At 54.6% G+C, this 11,769-nt stretch overlaps 1 protein-coding gene across 1 annotated transcript in view; it reads right to left on the reverse strand.

The window, feature by feature from the left end:
• Positions 1–11,529, reverse strand: part of KCTD10 (potassium channel tetramerization domain containing 10) — a 28,950-nt gene extending 17,421 nt beyond the window's left edge. Inside the window, exons 1-2 of the mRNA XM_021007928.1 lie at positions 11,447–11,529; positions 4,202–4,415 (exon numbers count right to left, since the gene is read on the reverse strand). Coding sequence (XP_020863587.1) covers positions 4,202–4,415; positions 11,447–11,449 — 217 coding nt within the window. The 5' untranslated portion in view covers positions 11,450–11,529. The remainder of the gene's footprint in view (positions 1–4,201; positions 4,416–11,446) is intronic.
• Positions 11,530–11,769: the final 240 nt, after the last annotated feature.

Here is an 11,769-nt window from a genome sequence, read left to right on the forward strand (position 1 = left end):
TGGGCTGGGCAGGAACAGAGACAGACCAGAGCCCAGAGCTAGGCCAGACACCCACGATCAGGGCCAGGAAACGGCTGATGACCCAGCAAAGGAGACTGAGAAGGAGAGAGCTGAAGGGAGTGTGTATTCAAAAGGGAGGGGCGGTCAACAGGGTCCAAGTCTACAGGGAGGTCAAGAAGGAGGAGCACAGGGCCAAGGCCCCCACAGGTGTAGAAAATCAAAGGCAGACTACGACAAGAGATTTAGGGCTTGGGGGGCCTCAGAGGCCATGCCGTCCAATCTCCTCAGTTCATAGGTGAGGCAAACTGAGGCCCGGCAGAGGACAGTGACTTAGCCACGGTCACCCAGCAGGTAAGAGGCAGAACTGGAATGTGCACCTGGGTCCTCAGACTCCAAGCCCAGAGGTTTTTCCACCCCCTCAGCTATCTCCCGAGAGGGGTGCCGGGCTTGTCTGGCACATGGATGGCCCCTTGGCACAAACTTTCAGGAGGTCACCCACAGGGCTGGTAAAACCCTCTGACTCCCAGGCAGGGACCTGAAGGCCTCTGGACAGCCTGCGCAGTGGCCCCCGAGCCTCAGAAGCAGCCCGCTCCAGAGAACCAGGGGCTACCCTGCCCTCACTTCCTTCACAGAGCAGCACACGCCGTCTGGCTGCTCTTCCTGGCGCCCCTTCCCGCAGGGTGGTGCCAGCCTCGGGTGGGGGCTGAGCTTATCAGATCAGACTCATTTCCTTCAGAGGCTCAGATGTGATTGTCTCGGTTTCCAGAAACGCTCCCTAGAGACGCTGGGTGTGGTGAGGCAAAAGCAAGCCTTCCCCATCATAAATGCCCAGCAGGTCTGGACAAGGGACGGAGAACAACAGGTTGATGCACGAACCTCAGATGGTGGCCTGAGCCAAGCCTCAGCAAGTCCCACACGTCCCAGCCAAGCACCCTTGGCTGCCCATTCTCCTGGGGCCAGGGAAGAGAAATTCCCTGACTGAGTGGGTTTGCTGGTCTTGGACTTTGGATCATTCTGTGCCTGAGCTGGGACCCAAGTGTCCTGCCCCGCGGTCATTGTTTCGGGCTCAAGTGAAGCAGGGGGTGGCACGCTGGGCCAGGGAGAGCTGGGAATACTGCCAGCCCCCACTTCTGAGGTTTACAAAGGGCTCTTCTCACCAGGGCCCTGCTAAGTGAGTAAAACCAGCCGAGGTGGCAGTAAGGCTTGAGGGTGCACAGGGTGATCTACACCCATCACCTCCCAGGACCACAGAGCACGGGACGCAACGTGGGTGCATCAGAGGGTCAATGCCTGGGTTACGGCCAGGCCATGGTACAACGAGTTTTCCTCCTCGGGTGGGCAGCCTGAGTCCCCTGACTCACTACTGGTAGCCTCAGGCTGTTACGAGAAAGTGAGGAAGGCCCGAGTTCACTCCCACAAGTCGTGGCTACCCAGTGCTGAGGCCACAAAGACAAGATGAAAACCAGGCCCAGGCCTGAAAGAGCGTCTGTCTGCTGGGGGACACAATGCAAGGAAGAGGCCACACTAACAATGAACGGGCTCAGGAAAGGCTTCCCAAGGGCAGGCAGTGAACACAAATATTCATAAAATACCTCCTCTGTGCTGGGCATGGTGATAGGTGTGCGTAAGTAAAGACCAAAAATAAAGTAACCAGTGAGTGCAAAGAGAGGAGAGAGTGTGCTCCAGGCATGAGGGACAGCCCGTGCAAAGGCAAGGAGGCTGGAGATGAGTTTGGCTGGAATGTGGAGTGCATGAAGGGGAATGGGAAGGAAGTTTAGAAAGGCAGGCCGCAGCCAGACTGTCAAGGGTCCTAGAGAGCAAATGAAAGTGTTTTTCATCTTGTCTTAAAAACAGCAGGAGCTGCAGAGAATTTCTGAGAGGAAATGATATTGTTGGACCTGCACAGTGGGAAGATTATCTTGCTAGATACATGGAGGGCAGTTTGGAAAGAGGAAAGCCTGGAACCAAGGATTCAATGAGAAGGTTATTTCAAACATTCTGGGAAAAGGGGACGAAGATGCAAAGTAGGGTGTCAGCTACGTGACTGGAGAGGAGGGATGGACAGGAGAGACGCTGCTGCTGAGTGGTCGTGGAAGGGGTGGGGCGAGAGTCAAGGATGCCTCAGAATCTGCCAACCCACGGACTGGAAGGCTGGTGCCCTCGACAGAAACAGGGAGAGGACAGTCTGGGGGTGGCCTGTGGAGACATGTCCTGGGACATCCAGGCAGTGGAGGCTGGGCTGGAGTTTATCCACGTGCACATGCGTGTTCCTTAAACCCAAGGGTGCTCACAACAACACGAATCACAAGCATTTGTTATGTGCTTATTATGCACCAGACACTATGATAGACAGGGGGGAGCTAGCAGACCCGAGGTCAAATCCAGCCTCAGACACGTGACAGATGTGTGACCCTGGGCAAGTCACTTCACCCTGTCTGCCTCATGTTTTGTCATCTGTAAAATGAAGTAGAGAAAGAAATGGCAAACCATTCCAGTATCTCCGCCAAGAAAACCCAAATGGGGTCACAGAGTCAGATGTGACTGAAACAACTCAACAAATAAAAGCGTGCCAGGCGAGTCCAGAGACAGAACCTTGGGACAGACGTCCAGGGTTAAGGGGCAGGAGATGAATCAAGATGCAGCACAGAAGGCTGAGGAGGCCAAATGAGGAGGAGGAGGCACAGGAGAGAGCGGGGGCTCTTACCAAGAAAGCAGGAGCTGAGAGGATGCCATCAGAAACTCCAACAACAAACAAAAATCACAACACAACAAGAGAGAAACCAGCAAACTACACCCTGATGAAAGGAGCCCTAGCCAGCCGACCAGAGCAACCCTGAACTTACATGCTCTAAATGCCACACCATCAAACTCGGGGAAATTTGGGGGGGGGGTTTCCCAATTACATTTAAAAATAATTTTCAACATTCACTTAAAAAATTTTGAATTCCAAATTTCCTCCCTCCCTCCCCATCTCCCTCTTTGAGAAGACGGGCAATGTGATACAGACGAAATCTAAATTCACGAAGGAAAGGTTAACTGAATCATGGGCAGACATAGAGTCACACATTAGTGGCAGGAGAGTTTAACGTCCCTCTCTCAGTCTTGGACAAAGGCCAAGAGGGGAGAAAGAACTCAAGTGAAAGGGGTGGTCGCCAGGGTCAGTCAGATGCAGCAGAGGTCAAGAATGACGGGCACCGGCCATCGCATTAGCCATTTCAAAACCAACAGAAACCGTGGAGAAAAGCATCAGCTGGGTAGTGAGGCCAAAGCCAGGGTACAAGCAATGGGCAGGAGGCAAGAAGCTAAAGGCAGCAATGTCGGCAGCTTCTTCCGAGGCTCCAGCCCTCAGTGGAAGGAGGAAGGTGTGGGACAATGGCCCGTGGGGAGGGAGGGTTTGGGGGAGCCCGGGCCTGGTGGGGAGCAGCCCAGAAGAGGGGGTAAGGGGAGGACCCGGGAGCCCCTGGAGGAGATGGGTAGGTAGGAGAGGGTCAAGGGGCCGAGGCGAGCTGCCGGCTTTGGCAAGGAGTGCCTACTTTGTCCAGACGGGAACAAAGGAGAAGGAAATGGGGGGAAGACATGGCAGGGTGTGGAGGCACGGCACAGAGAAGGCCTGTTTCCTTGCCGAGCAGGAACACCCCCAGGTCCTTTCCTCTCCAGTGCCCCATGACCGCAGGAGCCCCTCAGAGCGGGGTCTGCCCAGCCTCAGATTGAAAGTGGGAAGGACCTCAGAGGCCACTGAGGGCCTGTTTTACAGATGAGGAAACTGAGGCCCCACAAGGGGAACTGATGTGTTGGGGTTTTTGTTCAGTCATGTCGGACTCTATTTGGGGTTTTCTTGGCAAGGATGCTGGTGTGGTCTACCACTTCCTGCTCCAGCTCATTTCACAGATGATGAACGGAGGGGTGGGCACACAGAGTGAAGTGACTTGCCCAGGGTCCCACAGCTAGTAAGAGTCTGAAGCTGGATTTTAACTCACATCTTCCTGACTCCAGGCTGGGCGCTCCCTCCACTAGGCCACTTAGCTGGGGACCAGAGAGTTAACACGGAGCAGGGGGGGGGGTCAAGAACCCAGGCCGGCACTCTGCTCAAGACTTGGCCGAAGACGTCCCCCGAGCTGTCCCATAAACCTGGGCGGCAAACGGCTAGCCTGCTCTCAACGCCCCCTCTCCCCTCCCCTCCCCAGGGCCGGGTGGGCCTCACCTTCGCTGTCGGTGAGCACCTCCATGCGCCCGCTGAACATGGCCTTCAGCATGGTGTCCTGCTTGGTGAGGGTCTGCATGGTGGTGTAGTAGAGGGCGCCCCCCACATTGAGCTTCACGTACTTGGAGCTGGGGCTTGTCCCCTTGAAGGAAGTGGTGCGAGTGGAGGCTGCCGGCACCGCTGAGCTCACCACACTTTCTCCCGACATCTCTTCCTGCCGGAGGTGAGGAACACAGTCACACAGCAGCCTCGACAGGCCCGGGGAGCAGCCCCCACCAGTCAAGCCGAGCCTCAGGGGGCCCGGCAGATCATATACTGGGGCTCACGAGCAATGGCTGGACAGCAAGAGTTGGCTGTTCCTTAAAGCCGGGGAGCCTGGGAGCCGCTTTCCCATGGAAACAATTGTACTAATGGTGGCAATTACTATTATGGCACTAATAGGAGTAATTACTGTTCTAGGAACAGACTGGTGATAAACTAGAGAGCACAGCCACACCATAAACGAAAAAAGCTTTGGAGAACCTCCTGGGACCCTACCGACCATTCACAATGCTGCTGCTCCAGAGACAGGCGCCCGAATCATTGTGATACAGAGTCAGAACGACCTGGGAAAAATCCTGGCTTGGCCTTTCACTACAGGAGCAACTCAAAACAAGTCACTTCTGCCCTCTGGGTCTGTTTCTCCATCTGTAAAATGGGGGGCCTGGCCCAGGTCATTGCTGAGCTCCGTCCCTTCCAGCTCTAACCCCTTTGGTCACACGAGCTCCAAACAAGCGGTTTGTAAATGGCCTGTGCTTAGCGGGGGCTCCGTGGACCAGCTTGTCTGGCAGCCCCAGGGAGCCAAGCAAGCAGCTCATCAAATGGGGCCTGGCTTCAGAGCCTGGGCAGAGGATTCCAGGCCGGCCTATCATAAGGGCCCTCAGCCAGTTACACTAGGCCCTGGGGCTCCGGGTATTAAAAAGGTTTCCTTTCCTCACGCTCAGATTCTGAATAGCCTGAAAACAGCCTTCCTCAGACCTAATTAATCAATCAAATATTGATTAGGCACCTCTAATGCCAAGCATGGGGACAACCTCTGCTCTGGAGGGGCTAACCTGGGGGGGGGGAGCACCACAAATACAGCTAAATACAGACTAATTTTAAAGTTAATAAATGCTAAGACATACACAGCAGCTAAATAGTTTGGGGGAGGACACTGCAGTGGGGGCAGGGCCTCCTCTATGGGGCAGAAAGGAGGAGTGAGTGTATTACAGGCCCGGGCAAGGAGGGCAGGGGCCGGCTCCCGGCTGAGGACAAAGAGAAGGTCAGACTGACCCCCTGCAGACAGCAGGCTCCAATGAAGCGAAGCCAGGCTATGCAGGGCATTGAAAGCTAAACAGAGGAGCTACGCTTTATCTTCGAGGAAATAGGGGGCCAGGCTGAGGAGCAGAGTCACTAGGTCACAGATAGACACACACACACACACACACACACACACACACACACACGCACAATGTCCACTTGTGAGGCAGCTGTGGAGGACAGCCTGGAGAGGTCAAGGAGGAGCTCAGGTGAGAGGAGAGAAGGGGGTTGGACGGACAGCCACGGGTGCAAAGGGAGAAATGGTGGATTTCTCCTGCGTAACTCCGGGCCCACCTCCACCAGGCCTTTCCGGATCCCCACAAGTCTCAGCACCATCTCCTTCTCCTCCCTCAGGCCCTGGATGCCACCCCCTGCACTCTGCCGATGCCACTCTCTCCGCCAACACCGATGGTTCCTTTCTCCTCTAATCCCCTGGCCCCTTCTCCGGCCTCAGCCCTCTGCCATCCCACCTGGAGAGCATCTCTCTTCTGAGGGCCCCGCGGCCATCTCAAGCCCATCATGGTCTTTCCCCCTGCACTCGGCCTTGCCACCTTCCCAGCATGCTTCTAATTCCGTGGGATCCCAACTCGGGAAGACCCCCGTGATTCTTCACTCCGAAGCCTGGAGTCCAACCAATGCCACGTCACATCGCTTCAACCTTCATCGTGTCTCTCCTATTTGTTCTGGTCTCTCTGCTCGTGGCAGAATAGACCTTCCTCTCCCTCCACCCAGTCACCTACAGGCTCTCCTGGCCTTCAGTCTCTCCCCTAACCCATTTCCCAGAGCTGCCAACTTCAGACTCCTGAAGTACCTGTGTGACTGGGGGTAGGGTGGGAGGCTGGCTCCCCTGTCCCAAACTTTCAGTAGCTCCCCCGCTGGCTCTAGGCTAAAATACAACCAAAGGCCTTCAGCATCAGGCCGCAGGCTGTCTTTTCAGGGCCATCAGGTGATTACCCAGCAGCCTCACACACTCTACACTCCAGCCAACGGCCCACTTGCTCTGATGTATAAGACAGTCCATCTCCTGTCGCTGGGCCTTGGCCAAAGCTCTCTATCCCACCGCGGCCACAAAGGCCTCTTGGTGTCCCTGGGCGCCCTTCGAGGCTCACTCCACTCAGACCTCACTTCCTGCTTCTCCAGGAGCTAGCGAGCCCTCTTCCCAATCTCGGTGTTTACTGTGCAGACATTCGGTACTACACAGTGACCAGTCCTGGCCCCCTTCAGAACAGAATCTCTGTGAGGACAAGGACAGTTTCATTTTTACATTCTATTTCAATAGCACATACAAGGCCCTTAATACACGCTTGTTGAGCGATTGCCTGAACACTGTATTTGCTGAACTGAACTGAATGTAAATTCTCCAGTCAACATCGTATCCTGTACAGGAACCAAGTCTGAGCTTCGCCAGCCTGTTACCTGGCACACAGCAACGTAACCCAGACTGGGGAACCACATTTCTAACTTCGGGGTGAACATGAGAGGTCAGAGCTGAGAGGGCCCTCAGATATCACCTCATCCATCACCCTGATTTTACAGGTTTGGAAACTGAGGCCCGAAGAGGATACGTGACTTGCCCAAAGTCTTGGTGAATGACAGTGGTGGGGGAAGCCAGCTTTGAAGGTGACACTTCCAATGGCACCCTGCACATCATTCAGATGCCCCGGGGGCATCTGCTCCTCAACATGTCCCCGCCTTCCTCCCCAAGCCCTCCCCTCTTCCAATCTTTCCTATCACCACTGAGGTCACTGCCATCCTCCCAGTCCCCTGGGTCACAAACTCAGTGTCCAGACGCCTTCTTCTCCCCATCTCTTACCAGATCTTGTCGATGTGACCCCTTCTCTCGAGCTCTCATCACCTCCCACCTGGATGACCACAGGAGCCTTCTGGATGGCTTCTGACCCAAACCCCTCCTCACTCAGATCCACCCTTCAGGTGACTGTGCCTAAATCACTGGGCTGACCCCGTCACACACCCCACCACCCCGGTGAACGCCCGTGGTTCTGTTTACTCCAGGATCAAATCTAAACTCCTGGTTTGATGTTCAAGGCTCTTCATAACCCAGCACCTTCTCACCTTTCCAGTCACCTCCCACTTCACTCTCCTCTAGTACCAACTGTATTCCAGCCACACTGGTCTCCCGGGAGGCCCCTGAAAACACTGTCCCTCACCCATCTCCATCCTTTTCTCACTGGCTGGCTGTCCCCTCACCTCCACCTATTAAGTTTCCTTGACTTCCTTTGAAAGGAAGCTCAAATTCCACCCAGTGCAGGAGCCTTTGTTGGCCCCCCCCAAGCTACTACCTCCCCCTCAGACGCTGCACCCCCCCATCCCGGGGCTCCACATGTGCCTGGCTGTTACTATGTTATCTCCTTCATTGGAATGCAAGGTCCCTGAGGGCAGGGCGTGGTGACCCCAGCTTGGTACAGCTTCTGGCACACAGTAGGTACTTAGTAAATGTTTACTGAATCGAATCAGCACACGCACACATGTTTCGTTAACGTTTGAGAACTTGATTTAAAACAAAAGCAGAAAAAAATCTAGCTTTGGGAAGAATTTCCTGGATTTAAATTTTCTGTCTTTGCTCCCCCCTTCACACATACACACGCTTTCACACTCCTAGGCAGACAGTCTATGGCACCATACCCATAAGAGGAAGCCTTCTACTTCTCCCAAACTGCTTTTTCCATTTAAGAGTCAGCTCTCTGAATAATACCAGGCTGAACTGCCCCAAGACAATGGCTGAGATCCCCTGACCTGGATTTACTCTGTCTTCAGATCTGACAAGAGAAGCTGGACCACTTTCCAAAGTCCACAGGTCAGTTTGCTGAGGGATCTGGAGAGGCCCTCAGAGAAAATGATCCGACCCCATTTAGCTTCACTTTGGAGCCAGAGTTACAGTTAATCGGGGCAGCCACAGTGTGCGGCGCTAGGAAGGATTCCACCAGCTCCCTCCTCCAGGGGGGCGCCAGCCTGCTCCTCCTCTTTGTCAAAGATTTGATTTCATTATAAAAGTCATAGTGAAGGAGAGACCGGGAGGAAAAAGAGGAAACTGATATACAAGGTGTCGGTTGCTAGTTCTATTCAATCAAACAGAAGGCTTTATTTATCCCAATCGCATGGGCATCGTAACGAGTTCTCTTTTTTCCAGGGATACCATCTCCTCACTTTCTTATCTCTCCTGCCACCCCCCTCCCCTCCAATAACTCTGACTTGTCTGTTTTAATAATTACATTGTAATTAGCACCATGGGCCCTGCCCTCCCCATCACCAAACCAGAGTGATTCCGTGCTCTAGGATGTCCTTATACGTCTTACATTCCAGAACACCCAGAGATTCATTGCCTTTTTCCAAGAAGGTAACCCCACCGTCCAGTCTGGCCAATGCTTAATGAATGGGGCAGTGGGGGTGTCAGCACTGGGATCTGGAGTCCCAGCTGCAGCACATCCAGCCTGTGACAAGTCACTTCGTTGTGGGCTCCCCTGTAAGCTGAGGCAGCCAGACCAAGATGTTCCTAAAGCTTCTTTCAAGGCTAACCTCAGAATAACGTCTCCAATTCTATCAAAAGGTGCCTAACCATCCGGCCTCCCAAACTGGTAAATTCTCATGTTGTTTCTTCTTCAGCTATGACTTAAGATAAACTATAAGGAAGCCTCTCAGCAAGCATCACTTCTAGAACTGGAAATCAGACAAATTGGATCTACTCCCTTATCAGGGGATATTCGAGGCTTGGGTTCAGACAGCTGGGACTACTCCAAACCTCCCTATCATTGTCAAGGGCATCTCACACCTCTCAGTGCCCCGGGATGGCATGCTGGGTGGCCCCCACCCCCATCCAAGCCCTTGCCAAGGCCCGTGGATTTCACCTTTGTAATATCTCTATCAATTTCACCTGTGCAACATGTCAGCCTTACAACCCCTTCTCTCCTGCTACTGTTACCACTCCAGTTCTGTTCCTCATCAAACCCCTATTGCACTACTGGGCTAGCAGCTTCAGCCTCTTCCCACTCCAGTCCAACCTTCACTCAGCTATCAAAGTGATCTTCTTGAAGTAAGTGACCCCCTCTCCCCATTCAATACACTGCAGTGGGTCCCTATCACCCCTAGGCTCAAAGAGAAACTCTCTGGGCATTCAAAGCCCTTCCTAACCTGCCCCTCCTTCCCAGTATTTTTACTGCTCCCCTCCCCCTGCTCTGAGATCCAGTGACTCTGGCTTCCCTGACTCCTTGTATTTTCACAGGCTGCTTCTTCATGCCTGGGCTGTTTCTCCATGCCTGGAATTCTCTCCCTTTCCCTCCTGCCTTCCTTCAAGTCCCAGTTAAAATCCTACTTTTCACAAGAGGCCTTTCCCAATCCCCCTTAATTTTAAGCCGGTGCCTTCCCTCTATTATCTCCAATTTATTTTGTATATATCTAACTTGTTGGTGTGTCTCCCCCCTTTAAAGTATGAGGTCACTGGGAACAGGGGCTGCCTTTACCTTTCTTTGTACCCTAAGCACTTAGCATGGTGTCTGGCACACACAAGGTGGTAAATAAATGCTTACTAATGGGGCAGCAAGGTGGCACAGTGGATAGAGCACCGGTCCTGAAGTCAGGAGGACATGAGTTCAAATCCGGCCTCAGACCAAACACCTGACACTTACTAGATGTGTGACCCTGGGTAAGTCACTTAACCCTAACTGCCAAAAGAAAAAGAAAGAAAAAAGAAACAAAAAGCTCATTAACCTCAAGATTTTCTGTTTAACCCCTCCCCCCCCAGGCCAGACTGCACAGAAGGGCCCAGTCCCTTGGAGGACTCCTGGACATTCTGAAGCTTCCCTTGGCTAGTCACGGCCATTCAAAGGACATTTCAGCAGGGACAAGGCAGAAGGGATGGTGGGACGAGAACGGGAGGGGGCTGTGGCAAACAGTGAGGCACAGGACCTGGGCAGGCATCTTTATCTCCGGATACCCGGGCACTTAATAAACAAACTTGTCCATAAGATCCAAAGAGGAACGTTCTCCAGCCTCCTCACCTCAGACCTTGAGAAAAAAGGTTCCAATGGCTTTGAAGGAGGGCCCCCAGTTTACTCCTGTAGTGACCCTGACTTACCATCGCCCTGGCCCTCTTTCAGGGTCTCCTTCCCTGCCAGCTGGGTCCTCCCAAACCAGACCCTAATTCCCACCCCTTTTCCATAGCTCCTTCAAGCAAATGCTCTCAAAGACTCCTTGCAAAAGGCCTTGAAAACTGCCAACTGTCCAGGGAGCCCCTCCCCATCATAAAATTACTGTTTAGAGCAGAAAGGCACCTAAGCAAGCCCCTCCTCATAAGGAGATAAGGGGGGTCAAGTGCTTGGCCAGCCTTAAACTGCTACATATAATAAGTGCTAGCGATTGTTATCATTATGTGTTAAACACTCACACAGGAGATTCTGAGTAGAAAGGGACCGAAGAGATCGATTCACTACCGAAAGACCTGGAGCTACAGGGCCCTCAGAAGCCATCTAGTCCCACTCCCACATTTTACAGATGGGGAAACTGAGGCTCAGGGAGCTGACTGGTCCAAGCTCACACGTAATTACGGTCATAGTTCTAGAGCTGGAAGGGATCTGGGATGTCATCTAGACCACTTCCCTCATTTTACAAATGGGGAAACTGAGGCCAGGGAGGGGAAGCGAGGCTGGACCGCGGGCCGTCGCTTCCGCGTCGGGGTGGGCTCTCGCCCCCCGGCCCGCTCCGCCATCGGGCCCCTCCCCCCGCTCCGGTCCGGCATTTACGGGGGCGTAGGCTGCAGGGGCGCGGCGCCCGCCGGGGGCGCCTTCCCTCCCCTCCGCCCCGCGCCTGCCCTCTCGGGCTTCCCCGCACCCTTCCCCCTCCCCCGGGCCGGCCCGGCCCTCTCCTTTCCCGCCCTGCCCAGCCTCCGCTCACCATGAAAAGCTCGAGAGCGCCGAAGCCGCCGAGCCGGGACCGGGGCAGCCAGGAAAAGAGTTGGCGCAGGCGCACGAGGGCCGAACCGGGGCGGGGCGGGGAGGGGCCGGCACTTCCGCCCCCGCTGGCGGGCCGCGCTTCCGCCCCGCAAGGCGTCTCCGGCTCAAGCCTCCGCCGCACGCTCACTTCCGGCCCCCTCCTCGGAACGTCTGTGGCGTCGGGCCGCGTTTCCGGACGGAACTCCGAGGCGCGGACAGCCGTGGGGCAGGATGGCGGCGAGGCCTCGGCCGCTGTCCGGGGCCCGGCGGAGCGCGGGGGGATCG

The sequence above is a fragment of the Phascolarctos cinereus genome, unplaced genomic scaffold, assembly GCF_003287225.1.
Source record: "Phascolarctos cinereus isolate Bilbo 61053 unplaced genomic scaffold, phaCin_HiC Scaffold_4;HRSCAF=312, whole genome shotgun sequence".
NCBI lineage: Eukaryota > Metazoa > Chordata > Mammalia > Diprotodontia > Phascolarctidae > Phascolarctos > Phascolarctos cinereus.